Source organism: Corythoichthys intestinalis, chromosome 10, assembly GCF_030265065.1.
Source record: "Corythoichthys intestinalis isolate RoL2023-P3 chromosome 10, ASM3026506v1, whole genome shotgun sequence".
Lineage (NCBI taxonomy): Eukaryota > Metazoa > Chordata > Actinopteri > Syngnathiformes > Syngnathidae > Corythoichthys > Corythoichthys intestinalis.
In genome coordinates, this window is record NC_080404.1 from 41,299,452 (window position 1) to 41,315,000 (window position 15,549).

Consider the following 15,549-nt stretch of genomic DNA (forward strand, 5'->3'; position numbering starts at 1 on the left):
GCCTCCATGACACCCCCGGCCACCCCTCCCTACACCAACTTGAAAATCAACCTATCCAATGAACCTACTCGAATTGACAATATTGCGTAGTGCCATGACAATCAATGACTTCTGGAAAGATGTATAGGTGAAAAAACGGACAAGAGCAAAAAAAAAAAAAAAAAAAAAAACAACACGGAAAATAAAAGCTCATGTAATGTGACTATGCAACTCTACCATGCTAGACTGTGCATGATAAGCATATGTTTTTTCCCATCTTCCTTTGTCTGTCATCGGTCTTTCCGGCAAATTATTCCATATTTTGTGACTGTCAATGATTCTTTTTCTTTGCCCAAACTATCCCACATTTTTTGTAACTGTCAATGATACCGATGATGATGATAATAAATATTTAATTCATTCATGAATGCGTCAAATATTTTAACGTGATTGATTAAAAAAATTAATTACCGCCCGTTAACTCAATAATTTTGACATAGTCAACTCAAATTCACAGTGGGCCAAAATTTTAAATTGAACAAAGCCGTGGGTCGAGGTTGAACAAATGAAAATTTTTACATGGAACCAACCCAGTTTTGATTTAACAATGAATATTGAACAAGCAAGTCTTACATAACTCAAAAGTACAGGCGTGCAAAATCGAGTTGCTAATAATACTACTAATAATAACAATAGTAGTAATAATAATAATAATAAAAAAAGAAACATATCAATGACAAATTAAATAAAATTTTGATAAAAATTGAATGCCTCCTTTCTGTTTGCAGCCTTCTGAGATACAGTAAATGTCCAAATTAGCTTCTTACACAGGCTAATAAATTCTAAAATAAAAAATGGCTTTTGTGAACATTTTCTGTCGTGAAAACAAAGCTCTTTTCATTCCCTTTATCTTCTGGCTCTTTTCAGTCGTGCCCATATCCTTATATTTGTCCTGGTGTTTTGTTTTATAGTGTCGTCTAATATTGTACTCCTTGGTTACTGACATGTTGGCTCTACAAACAAGACCAAAAGGTCTGTCTTTTCCATGTGTAAACAGATATTCCGTCTCCCACCTGTCCCAAAAAGTTTTCTGCCTTTCTTTTTGCCATGTCTTGGTAAGGTAATATAGTGACAGCTGAAGTTTGAGGTCGCAGTGTGGTCCGGGGGAGAGGAACGGGGATACGGAGTCATCCGGGGGTTTTAGCCGAAGGAGTGTGCACGAAGATGAATCACTACCTTCTTAATACATCCATGACAGCTACCATAGACGCTACTGACACAGAGGAGGGGTGTGTCTGCCTCTGTTGCTTTGTGTTGACGCACCAAAACAACAGCAGAGCATCACGGGATTTATAGTATAAGCGGTGAATGTGGCATTACAGCGCTGCCTCTGTGTAATATTGGCGGGCCAGCAGCTCTAATATTAATTTGAAATTGCCTCACGGGCCAAATATAATTACACTGCAGGCCAAATCTGGCCCACGGGCCAGAGTTTTACACCTATGGGCTAGACGATTCACGGAATATTTGTCTAAAATTCAAGGTTCAAGATTTTTGACAAATATAGACAAGTTTCCTGAGCGAAACATGGGCGGCGCCATGTTCAACAATTTCTGCAACAGACAGAACAATATGAAGTTGAAGTAAGCAGTGTGTAGACAAAGTTAAAAGAGCAAAATCAAACCACAGGAATCCACAGATTCTCCAAAAATTGATTCGGCACGACGTAGATGAGGCTCCGTGACTTTCAGTACTGTCCGTTTGTTCTTATCGCTTCGTTGATTGTTCGTGGACAAATTCTAACAATCTGTGCAGCCTGTGTTAACATGAGGTGTAGATTGATATGGTAGCCACTTGAGTGGCGAAAATGAGGAAAAATTACAAATAATATAGTTGCCGAATGCAGAAGGGCTGACACGGATTTTGTTGTTACAAGGAAATACAACAAGGTATTTTTCATCTTGTTAGATTATAGTTATGGTATTATGAGCTCATCACACATGTACATATAAACACAAATAGTATGTCATTGTATGTTATTGATCGCCATAAAACTTTTGGACAACATAATTCTATTTGTTTTGTTTAAATTTGAAACGATTTGTGCATGTGCAAAACAAATAAATCACAATTTATAACATTATTAGAAAAAATATTAATGAAGTTGGAGCATAAGTCATCATGAAAGTAGAATGCATGTAGTCTCGATATATGTCCATCAACGTACAGTAAGTGTTTGAGGCACATCAAGCTGTCTTCCCTTGTCTAACAGTGTTTTCCACCTGTAAACCAACGGAGAAAAAACTCGTAACACTTGCATTTATGCGATTACATAATTGTGCCATCCTACACGCACTGATTAGCAACAGGCTAGCAGCAGTTAGCATGTGTTGCAGCCACATCAGTGCTGTAGTTGTAGTAATATTAAACATCATCATAATTACAATTAACAATATCAAAGAGAACAAGTTGTTTCATAAGATTTTAGCTTTAGTATTTTGGATGACTGGACACATGAAAATGCAGGGATCGAAAGAACATACCTTCCATTACACAGTGGCAACATGGCTACATAAACACCAGGTCTTTGTGGTGGCACGGGCTTGGTTCCACATCTGCCTTTATAAACATGTTGTCCTCCCATGTCGTGATGATGGCAGATGGATGTGGTATTTCCAAATTTTGTTTTTTGAGGGATTTTTCATGAGTGATGCCACTCCAGATTCAATGTTGTTTTGGTTAGAGAACGTGCAAAACAGAAGTCGCGAGCAGAAATGTGGAAGTAAAGCGGAAGCACCTCGGAAACTTGTCTATGGCAGAAAACACAGACAAGGCTGAAAAAGCCATTTCTGCTCTTGCACCCCTCTTCAAAATAAACGGCTGTATTTTAAGCCAAAAGAACTGTTGTGTTTGATAGAACAATATGTCTATATGCTGCCATAGCAGATTCATGGTGCATGAAGCCCCCAAACTATTTTTCATTTGTCCGTTTTACCCTGGAAATCCCCGTTTACAGACATCGCGCAACCGCTTTTGTTTCAACCCAGCCATAAAACAAAGGTAATAAATTAGGGCCCGAGCACCAACTGGTGCGAAGGCCCTATTGTTCTGCAAAGGATTATTATTATTCTTTTTCATGGCAAATTAAAATGGCCAATTTGGAGGTCTTAAAATGCTACAAAATTTGCACAAACATGCAGCTTTGCGAAAATTTCAATAATTTGGCAACGTTGTGAAAAAATGTCAAAAAATGGCTCAGTGGCGCCCCCTGGAATTTTTTTTAAAAAGGCCTCCCCATTGAGGTTTTTTCAACGTAGAGCGATGAAATTTGCGGAGATGATACCTTGTGCAAAATTGCTTCAAAAAGTCATCTGCACCCATATTCCAAACCCAACAGGAAACTGGGTATTTTGGATTGAATGTTGAAAAACATGCCATTTTTGTCGAAAACCAGGGTGCATGTTTGAGACCACTGCGCCGCAGCAGTTAGTTGGATCCTCTTCAAAATTGGTGACACTCTTCATGAAACATATGAGATGTTAAGTTATCAAAATGGTGAGTTTTCATTCACGGGCCTGACCTGGGCGGAGTACCAAAGTCGGGCTTATTTGGGGATTAGGGTTAGAGTTTAGGGTTAGGGCTTCTTCACGGCAAATGAAAATGGCCAATTTGAAGTTCTGAACATGCTTTAAAAACTCAACTAAATTTGCACATATCAAAATGGTGAGTTTTCAGTCACGGGCCTGAATTGTGCGGGGTACCAAAGTTGGGCGCTTTTTGGTGTTCAGGTTTAGGTTTAGGGCTTAGGGTAAGGGCTTCTTCTATTTTATCATTTTCAGCTTAGAATGATTAATTGATGTCTAATATTTCGTTTAAGAAAAAAAAAAAAAAAAACGACTTTAAAAAATTATTTACTCGCATATTTTAAACTTTTGAACAAATTACGTCACAATGAAATAAATGGTGTCTGTAAAAAAGTCACGGATATCTACCTCATAACTATCGTTTAATTGTATTTATTTTTTTATTTTTTTTCTTACTGTTGCTTTTTCTCTGATATGTTAGATGAAAAATAATCGATCCAAACAAAGAAAAATTGGAAAAAAAAAAAACGTTTGATAGGGTGAATAAATGAAAAAGAAAATCTCGACCACTCCTTAATGTCTGCGATTTCTGCATGGCGACCCTTGTTATATTACCATGTTTCACCCATAAAATCCCCTAAAAATCCATCTGTGTCCATTGTACTCAGTTATACATGCTACCTGGAGTTTTTGGATTGAAACAAGGTAAGTACGTGATAATATCTCATTAACGTCATGGTGTCTGTAATTCTACTCTTGCGTGCTCTCACCTCCAGATAGGGTTTTGCTGTTTAATTTTTTTTTAAATGCCCTCCTGTTAAAAAATTTTCTTCCCCCAGAAAATTGAGATTTTAAGCTTTCCAATGATGCATATCGGACAGTTTTGAAATTTGGCCAAATTGGGGGTCTCAGAGCGGAACTTCAAGTCACCTGAGTGTTTTCCGCCATATGACATGACTTTTTTTTGTCATATTTTTTACCTTAAACTTTCCCATGGGTGTCATTTTGCTCATTGTCAACTACTGATGACTCATAAATGCTAACAACAATTTAGGCAACTAAGGTCTGCAATTCTATGGTATGGTCCTGGGTTCATTTTTGACCTTCTGAACATGTCTTCATGTTGCCATTAAAATCAAATATAAATAGATCCCGCCTTGAGCGGGTCAGCCCGTTGCTGGGATACAGAACTGCGTATCCCTTATTGTATGCGTCAGACCTGCCCTGTGCCCCAAGCTAACGCAAGTCAATGAACTGCACTTCATAAAGCGCACAGATGTTATGCCTTTCATTCACCCATTCATACTCACTCTAACACACAGTATGTAGGAAGTACAAAAATTTGTATCATAAATGATATACAGTATTAAGCATGATCATCTCGTGGTAAAACAAATATAACTAAAGTGAAATTGAACACAAAAAGGTTTTAAACATTTTCTTTACTGCAATGAGGGCCAGAAATGCTTGTCTCAAATGTCGGGAAATAGTTAAAGTGCACTTTCGACTTATTAATGTTCATTTACCTTTCTTAGGCTACTTATTACCTGAGTCTTTCCAAAGGAAAGGCCAAGGTAATGCTGTTTTTCGTATACTGTTCATTTACCTTTCATAGGCTACTTATTTCCTTATAATATAAAAAAGTCAATCTTCAAAAAATTACATTTCACTGTGCATAATGTAAGTAGTTTGTAATTATTTTGTTGATGTATGTTACTTAAATGTACAATTTTGAATAAAAAATCAGTTTCTGGTGTATGCCTTGTTACAGTAAGTGTAATGCAGTAGCTTAATGCATGTGTAAAACCTGTTTTTACCGTACTGTTTTTCCACCGCAGGGTGGAGTGTGATGCATTCAATACAAAAACAGTTTGATTCAATTAGACATTTTACCCTAATGTTCACACCAATTCCCTGATGTAAAATAACCTTGAGGTGTTTCATTGTTAATGAGGTTGTAAATTGCATGTTGCATTTGCCCGTAAAGACAACCAATTAGATGGATGCATAAAGTCAACCATGTTTCAAAGAGTACTGAATAATTACCACACTCTAGGCAGTAAAAATGTTTAAGGCCACATTCACTTGCATGGTACACAAAATGTGATCAAAAAAATATCGGCCATGCCTTTTTTTTAATATATATACAGTATATTTTAATTAAATCGTATTTATTTTTGTATTTAACGTTACAGACATAATATGTAACACTCATCCAGAGTCTTTAGTTTAGGCTTAAGGTAGGGTTATCAAAAATATCCTGATAACGGCGGCAATTAATTTATTAAAAAATGTGTCACGTTAAAATATTTAACGCTATTAATATGTGCGCTGCACGACCCTCTCACTCATTTTCGCGGTCAATCAGTAATGACGCTGTTTTACCTATATAGAGAGATAAAAGGCAGCACAAAATGAATAGAGTGAATTTTGCCAGCCTTTGGAGCCTTTCTTCAATTGGATAAAACCTTGCAATCCCTCTCCCTATGATTAGAAATATCACGGTAAGCAATGTGGGGAAGCAAGGTGGCAATTGATCTTTGTCCTAATACCTGAAGTTATTTCCCAAAGCAGAGAAGATATATCCATTGGTAGCATGACGCACAGTCATGGTTTTACTTCCCATCATGGTTCCACTTCCCATCATGCATTGGGGCATGGCTGCAGTATCATTTACTGAAAGCTCAACAAATACACTAGATGGCAATATTTAGTCACAATATACAAAGTCACAAGTCTTTCTATCCGTGGATCCCTCTCACAGAAAGAATGTTAATAATGTAAATGCCATCTTGAGGATTTATAGTCATAATAAACAAATACAGTACTTATGTACTGTATGTTGAATGTATATATTCGTCCGAGTTTTATTCATTTTTTTCTTAATGCATTGCCAAAATGTATATGATTGGGAAAAATTATCGGGAATGATTGAGCAAAAAAAAAAAGCAAATATCGGGATCGGCAGATACTCAAACTAAAACGATCGGGATCGGATCGGGAGCAAAAAAAACATGATCGGAACAACCCTAGTAATTAGTTTCCAAGGTACTTCCGCTTTACTTCCTTATGTCTCCAAGCAACTTTTGTTCTAGAATTTCTCCATCCAAAACAACAGTGGAGCTGGAGTAACATTACTCATCAAAATCCCTTAAAAAAGGCAATTTGGAAATAACGAAACCATCAAAGATTATCACGACAAGGGAGGACAACATCTTCATGAAGGCAGAAGTGGAACCAAGCTCATGCCACCACTAAGACCGGGTGTTTTTGCAGCCATGTTGCCGCTGTGTTATGAAAGGTATGTTCTTCCTATTCATGCAATTTCATGTGTCCGGTGCTAAAAAAGCTAAAATCTTGCGCATGAAACGACTTGTTGCCTTTGACATTGTTATTACGATGATGATTTTAATTATGACAGACCCAGCGGCATGGGTGGGCATTAGGGGGGCGGGCCCGCCCTGAGAGACTGCTGTGCCCGCCCTAGCTCAATTAGACTGTACTGTATAATTTTTTTTTTTTAATCTTCCACAAAAACTTAATCTTCCTCAAAAACACACGCACGGAGAGAACGAACCCTCTATTCATCCTATCTTGATCTGTCGTCATTCAATTCAACCAATCTGAGCAGCGAATGAAGGCAATTTCTAGCCAATCACAGATAAGGGGGGCGGGCCGAGTAGCCGGCCATTGGGTGCTCACGTTTATCAGTGGATATGTTATGTTTACGCATGTTTACGCTGAAGCACTTTAGTTGAACAAATGCACTCAGAACTGCACCATTGTTTTTCGCAAACCTGTCAAGTTGTACGGTTTCGGCGTAATTTGTACAAGTGAGCACTGATTTTTAAAAGTGTCCGTACGTTTTTCGCGCAATACGTTTTTTTTTTTTTCTCCATTTGGATTTTGTCACCGTTTCGGCAACGAGACAGTGTGCGTTACTACATTGGTTGAATGACGCGAGAAAAGTCAGAGACACTGAGAGAGAAGGGTGTTGTGACGCTGTAGCAAATGCGATGCTAGGCTTGATGGCTCCAATATTTCCTGACTGTAGCCAACAGCCTACAATCTACGCCTAGATATCAAATGCTTATAGAACTACATGCGAAATGACAGACGGCGGAATTAATAAACAGCCACCATTTTGAAGCAGTAGACTTCTCAGAAAGGCTCTGTTGTAGTGAACCTTCTCAGCGAGCTTAAGTAACTTTTTATCTAAAAGACTCCTAAATCGGCAAAATCTTGACTTGAATCTATCTTTAAATGATGAAACAGTTTTAAAACTTTTAAACTTGGTAGCAATTTTACCAACTTTAACAGTTGATTCACAACATTAAACGATTTCCAAACATAGCGAAGGTTACTATGTTTTTTTGTTTTCTTGTTTTTTAATGAAAAAAAAAAAAAAACATGAAAGGTAACACCAGTTACTTTGCCAAGTAAATAATTACTCTTACCTTAAGGTAACTGAGTTACTAACTCAATTACTTTTTTGGAGAAGTAATTTGTAACTAATTAATTACTTTTTCAAAGTAAGATTAACAACACTGGTCATAAAGATGAAGTCTGCAGAATGAAAAGTGACGAAAGCGGAGATTTCATTCTGCCAATTTGTTGCCGAACACAATTTGCCCGCAACTATTGCTGATCACTTCTCAGAATTAGCTAAATAAATGTTCCCTGACTCAAAGATTGCATCGGTAAGTTAATTTTATCAATTGACTCTTTTAATTTGAGATTTGTTTTTCAAATGTAAAGTGCGTTATAAATAAAATGTATTATTATTATTATTATTATTATTATTATTGGACACACTAACGAACTACCTTCAAGTCAAACTGAATTGCAAGCTGAAGTGCCATGAAGTACAGCCATCAAGACATGATAGAAATTGCCAAAAGTGCTACATACAATTATTACAAAAGTCACAGTTAAATTTTAGTAATCATGATGTAGCTGAAGATATTGATTGTTCTTTGATTGCACCAGGTTATATGTTACAATATTACCAATAAATTCATATTATTTTAAAATTTGAGTTTTATTTTTGTTTCATATTGCACGCTATATACAACGTTGTAAGGTTAGTCACCAATTCTTAAGGGCATACGTCAGTATTTGTAAGATTGCCAATGGCATCGGGTTGACAGGTATGTTTTCGTTTGTCATTGATTTTACGATGAACTACCACTTGTGACTTCAGTGACAGAAAATATTTCAGTGCACTGATGTAGTATTGTACGGGTAACAACGCCACTGTTCAGGCTAAATTTACGTTGACGAAGTGTGCCCCCCCCTAAAAAATGTAATGCCACCCCTGTAATTTCTTTCTGCAGCCGGGTCTGAATTATGATGATCTTTAATATTATTTACTACAACTACTGTATCTGTTGCTAGCCTGTTGCTAATCAGTATATGTAAATGGCACAATTATGTCAACACATACATGCAAGTGTTACAAGTTTTTGTTCGTTTGTTTACAGGTGGAAAACGCTGTTAGGCATGGGAAGACAAGTTGAAGTGCCTCACATCAACACTTACTGTACGCTGATGGACAAATATCGAGACTACATACGTTCTACCCGTGGTCGGCCGAGAGGCTGGGACGGACGGTGGCTCGCCTCACGACGGAGCATCAGCTCGATCCCGACTTCCAACTACGAGCTTTTTAACTGCAGCAACTTTAAGATACGCTATTGGAGCCGAAACTACCGAGGACAGCGTGAGAAAGCCTGTCTGTAGGCTGCCGAGGGTCTGCATAATGTCGGGTCAAGCTGATCCGAAGCTCTATCTGATATCACATTTTCGTATGCTTTTTTTTTTTCTAATAACTTTATAAGTTGTGATTTATTGACCTGTTTTGCACATGCACCATTCGTTTTAAATAAAACAAGAAATGAAATCATGTTGTCCAAATGTTTTATTGTGTTCAATATCTGCAATTAAAAAAATAAAAGACATACCGTGATGGCCCGATTATAAGACGGTGGTTTTGTATTGAAATAACACTAAAAAAGAGGGGGTCATCTTATATTTGCGGTCTAGACATTATACCCATTCATGACGCTAGATGGCGCCAGATATCATTGAAGCGATGTTCTGTCATGACAGATCTCAGCTACTCTTTTTAGTTTAACCAGTTTGCATTATTTTATTGGAATGTTTTTCCTTATTCAGATTTGTTTCAAGACTGCAGTTAGTTAGACTTCACTTTGATGGTTAAAGCAGTTATTGCAATTTTGTTGTTTTATCACAATAGATTGGTTTATTTACATTTCAAAAACCAGAAGCCATTCATTTACGAATGTGATTGCACTTTAGTTTACATATTTAAATGTTCAGATATTAAGATTTGAATGAGGCAAAATAACATGCTTTTTCTCTAAAATATATTGTTATAATCATTTGTTTCGGATGTACTGTAAATATTTTCTGTATAAAAATTAATGTGGTATTCAAAAAGTGTTTTTTCAAACTTGAGTCTTGAAAAAGAGGGGGTCGTCTTATTATCAGCGCCGTCTTATACTCGAGCCAATACGGTACTATTTTTGTTTATCTGTACATACCTCGTAGTATTTCCTCGTAACAACAAAATCCGTGTCAGCCCTTCTCCATTTGTCAAATGTAATATAATTTGTAATTTCACCTCATTTTTCTCACTCAAATGGCCGGCGTATCAATCTATACCTCACGTCAACACAGGCTAACAAGTTGTTATAATTGTGTCCACAAACGAACGAAGTGATAAGAACGATTATACAATCTCATCTCCATCTCATCTACGTCGTGCTGAAGCCATTTTTGGAGATTCCGTGGGTTCTTCTGGCTTGATTTTGCAGTTTTAACTTTGTCAACACACTGCTTACTTTAACCGCAATTCATGTTGCTCCTTCTAAACCGGATGCTCAGAGCAGACATTTTCCACACAATTTTCTCTCAGGAAACTTTTCTATACAGTATTTAGCTTGTAAATGATTCACAAATGATTGTTGTCTTTTTTCACATTTTACCCAAAGTCCCAACTTCTTTGGAATTGGAATTTACAAGTGTTCGCGCGCATCTGGTCACATGTTTTAACCACGTGTTGACAGATTTAAAGATTTACCTGATAAAGGTCATTAACCCTGATTCAGCACTCCAGTCCTGTAGTTTGTAGTCAAAGTTCAACTTTGTGTTTGCATATGTCTCGGCTTCTGTTGGAGCAAAAATTTCAGTTTGTGAAGAAATAGCAGGGTATTCTCAGTGGATGTGTTTGTGTTTAAACTAATGGTTCAGAAAACTTCCTTATGCCTGTTTTCCTTGCAGTTGTCTGTTTCCCCCTGACAAAATTAAGTTTAAATACAGATCCTCACAAATGATCTCACAGCGGAAACTGAGGCCCTTCATTAAATGAGGTTTCACTGATATAAAATAAAGAGGACCAACACGCAAACTTTATTGAGTTGAATTCAAAGAGCCATAAAATTAATAGTTAAATGCATACAGGGACTTTCTCATTGGAGCCATTATTCATCATTTCAAGATCCTGCTACTGTAGTATATACAGTACCTGTACTATATAGGAAATCATTCATTGATACAAAGCCAATTGCATGGTCAAAATTGGGCTACTCCATGACTTTATTTATCCTTCTTTCTGTTTTCTATTCTGCTGAACCCTTGATACTAGTTCAAGAGAACCACTTAAACAATTAGTAACTCATTAATGTTCCCATAGACTTAATTAGTCAACTCCAGGATAATTCTAAGCTTTACATGTTGCACATTGTTTTGTCAGAAAAACCGTTTTAGTTTAACGCCACATTGAATTGAAACTATTATAATTTTGTAGTAATTATGATGGCAGTCTTATTACATTCTCTGCTCATTGAGTTATTTCAGAAGAACTGTAGGAAGCTTACCTGTTAGGAGTTCTTTGTTCAGATTGGCACGGTCTACTGACAGGATATACTGGGGTGAAAACAATGTCTCATTATAGTGCAATTTCACGTTTGGCTCTATAAACAGGCAGCACATTATTAATTGAAAATGGAAAACCAGGTGGTCTGGAAATAAAAGGTTAATTAAGATTTTTTTTTTTTGTTTGTTTTTTTTTTACATAGGAAACTTAATTAAACATTCCTCTCTAGGCAGATAAATGTATTGTGTAATGTAGACCGAAAATAATGATGGTCGAGTGGTAAAGTAAGTTTGACAAGCTCAATGAGTGCATGTTTGCAATTATTTGCTGTTGTTGCTTCAATGTTTATCTATTAAATATGCTTATCCTGGTACACGTCGAGTGAAAAGCAAACATAAATATTTTAATTTTTAAACAACCACAGTGCAAAATGAACATAATTACTATGTGCCATAAAGCGACCGGTGCTTGTATGATGATGACCCAGCATTATTCAATTACATAATTTAATTCTACACAAATTGATATGCAAATGACATCACTTATTTTTATTATCAGACAAAATAAATAAGCATTATACAGTATATGATGCAGACCATATAATAATTTGATAAAATAGCTATTTGCCTCAAAATGCTCTATATTTGAAATTAATGCAGTATGGTATAGTAGTGCTCTGATATTTTTGATAAGTTACCTGGCCCTTTTTGCCATACGGAATTGGAGATTGAGTGCCATTTAGTGAATGGATCATTCTTGCATGCATGGGGATCCCCTGAGAAACAATCTAAAAATAGGAAGGTAACACAGGATAGCAAAAAGTCACATGAAATTATAATCACTATATGCGGTGGTATGAAAAAGTATCTGAACCTTTTTATACCGTATGTATCACATTTCTGCATAAAATTACATTCAAATGTGATCTAATCTTTGTCAAAATCACACAGATGAAAAAACAGTGTCTGCTTTAACTAAAACCACCCAAACATCTATACGTTTCAAATTTTAATCAGGATAGTTTGCAAACAATGACAGAAGGGGGAAAAATAAGTACCGTATTTTTCGGACTATAAGTCACAGTTTTTTTCATAGTTTGGCTGGGGGTGCAACTGATGCTCTGGAGCGACTTATGTGTAAAATTATTAATACATTATTATATCATTACACATGTTATATTGGTGTTTTGGAGTGACACTTAGGGTTTGGTAAACTTGTTAGCATGTTCTTTATGCTATAGTTATCTGAATATTAATAACCTAACCCTTTAACATACCGGCCACGTTCACATTTCATTGTTCATGCATCATGTAACATTATCATGCTGTTCAATTATTCAGCATATTGTTCTCTATTGTACAAAGTATTTTTATTCTAAATTTCCTTTCAGTATGACATATCTGTTCTATGTGTTGGATTTTATCAAGTAAATTTCCCCCCAAAAATGCGACTAATACTCTGGTGCAACATGTTTTTTGTTTTTGTTTTGTTTTTTTCCTCTTCATTGCGCATTTTTGGGCTGGTACAACTTATACTCAGGTGCAGGTATACTTATAGTCCGAAAAATACGGTAAGTGAACCTTCTACCTAAGGAGATTTAAAGAGCAATTAAAACCCATTTTTTTACCAAACAATTTAAGTCAGGTGTGTGACCAATCACTGATGAGTGGTTCAAAGCTGCCCTGCCCACTATAAAACACACACCTGGTATGAATTGTCTTGATGAGAAGCATTGTCTGATGTGCATCATGGCTCGGTCAAAAGAGCTGTCTGAAGACCTACGATCAAGGATTGTTGATTTGTATAAAGCTGGGAAAGGATACAAAACCATCTCTAAAAGTCTGGATGTTCATCAATCGATAGTCAGAGTTTGGCACTGTTGATTCTCTCCCAAGGAGTGGCCGTCCACCAAAGATGACACCAGGAGTTCAGCGCAGAATACTCAGAGAGGTAAAAAAGAACCCTAGAGTGTCTGCTAAAAACTTACAGAAATCACTGGCACAGTCTAACATCTCTGTGCACACATCACCTATCTGTAAAACTATGACCAAGAATGGTGTTCATGGGGTGACTCCACGGAGCAGGCCACTGCTGTCTAAAAAAAAAAACATTTTTGGTCGTTTAATGTTCACAAAAAGGCACTTGGACACTCCACAGAAGTTTTGGCAGAATATTTTGTGGACTGGTGAAACCCAAGTTGAATTGTTTGGGAGTAATAAATAACGTTATGTGTGGAGGAAAAACGGAACAGCTCACCAACATCAACACCTCATCCCCACTGTGAAGCATGGTGGAGGGAGCACCATGATTTGGGGCTGTTTTGCTGCCTCAGGGCTTGGAAAACTTGCAATAATTAATGGAAGAATGAAGTCAAAAGTTTTGCAGGAAAACCTGAGGCCGTCTGTCAGACAGTTGAAGCTAATAAGAGGATGGATGCTGCAACAAGACAATGATCCAAAACACAGAAGTAAATCAACTTCAGAATGGTTTCAAAAGAACAAAATACCAGTTCTGGAGTGGCCAAGTCAAAGTCAAGACTTGAACCCCATTGAGATGCTGTGGCATGACCTAAAGACAGCGATTCATGCCAGACATCCCAGGAATCTGACTGAACTACAGCAGTTTTGTAGAGAAGAATGGGCCAAGATTAGTCCTGATTGATGTGCCAGACTGATCTGCAGCTACAGGAAGCGCCTGGTTGAAATTATTGCTGCCAAAGGGGGGGGGGACACAAAATATTAAATGTGATGGTCAACTTACCTATTTTCCCCCTTCTGTCATTGTTTCCATACTATCCTCCTTATAATATAAAAACCTATGAATGTTTGGGTGGTTTTAGTTAAAGCAGACACTGTTTTTTTCATCTGTGTGATTTTGACAAAGATAAGATCACATATGATGGTGATTTTATGCAGAAATGTGAGAAATTCCAAATGGTTCAGATAGTTTTTCATACCACTGTATATATTACAATAGCAAATGTTATATCTTTCTGGAATTCAGGGAGTAATTACTTATCAACATTTTCTTGCACCTTACTATAGGGGAAAGACAATATCTTATACTGTATGTATAATTTTAATGGCAGACTCTGTAACTATTTTAACTTCATGTTTTGATGCCAATATTGTGTTATCAACTCCTGAGGGTGGTTGTGACATACCGAAGGTCATAAGGGATATTCTGCAAGTTCCCCTATCATTTTTCGTGGATAAGGTCAAATGGCGTAACAGTTTTAATGTCAATATGCTGCACTCCCCCATCTGGCTGGAGGGGAGGAAAACACCTCTGTGCCAAATGAGTACATTTTGTAAATAGGTACGCCATATTTCAGGATTCCAAAAGACGTGAGAACTCCTGCTATTACAATAAATTATGTCAACAGACCTTCTCCTCCATTCCAACATGCTTGAGTGACTGTCGGCCTCTGTGTGACAGAGCCAGGTTGATACTTCTCCCTTTGACGATTTTTGCATTCCGTATATCTGGCCAAGAGGGCAGACAATGATTTTATTTTCACTTATTTTTTATCAGATGAGCTATAGATCAAGGGTCAAAGGTCATTCTAATATGTATCATACCATTGCGAGTTTCAAACACATGGACATCAAAGCCTCTTTTGGCAAAGAAGCAGGCGTTCAATGCACCAACCTAAAACAAATAAAAACTGTCAGTGCTCATCTCCGACAAACTGACAAAAATTATTATTCAATATTCAGGAGGGTTAAAGCTCAATGTAGCTTTAAAATTTTACGAGTAATGTCAATATGAAGCTCAAGAAAAACAATGTGTATTTAATTATGTTGACTTATGTCTTACCAGTCCACCTCCTACAACTGCCACAACTTTTTTCTTCTTCTGTCTGTCGGTTGTATTTTCCATTCCTGCTGTGGTGGTCTCTCATTCAATCAGGTGGTCTGTCTTGTTCAGAATAACAAAGCTGAGTATGAGGTAAATTTTTAAAAGAGGAGGAGCAAAGTGACTGCCCTTAATGTGTGCCTTTCCAAAGTACTGTAAACACACAGCTTCGCTTGTCCTTTATTATCTTGCTCCTTGTACCTAATTGTTCTTTTGGAGGGTAAGTGG

The 15,549-nt window shown here is 37.0% G+C and overlaps 1 protein-coding gene across 7 annotated transcripts in view; it reads right to left on the minus strand.

Annotated features, from left to right (window-relative positions):
* Positions 1 to 15,549, minus strand: part of LOC130923056 (kynurenine 3-monooxygenase) — a 46,805-nt gene that overhangs the window by 21,131 nt on the left and 10,125 nt on the right. The window contains exons 3-8 of one of the 7 annotated variants that reach the window (XM_057848466.1): positions 15,283 to 15,384; positions 15,045 to 15,114; positions 14,851 to 14,948; positions 12,161 to 12,250; positions 11,465 to 11,513; positions 10,669 to 10,756 (exon numbers count right to left, since the gene is read on the minus strand). In XM_057848466.1, the coding sequence (XP_057704449.1) occupies positions 10,669 to 10,756; positions 11,465 to 11,513; positions 12,161 to 12,250; positions 14,851 to 14,948; positions 15,045 to 15,114; positions 15,283 to 15,345 (458 nt within the window). In that variant the 5' untranslated portion in view covers positions 15,346 to 15,384. Of the gene's footprint in view, positions 1 to 10,668; positions 10,757 to 11,464; positions 11,561 to 12,160; positions 12,251 to 13,167; positions 13,242 to 14,850; positions 14,949 to 15,044; positions 15,115 to 15,282 lie in introns of all 7 variants that reach the window. The other 6 variants (XM_057848465.1, XM_057848469.1, XM_057848467.1 and 3 more) reach the window with 6 other exon arrangements.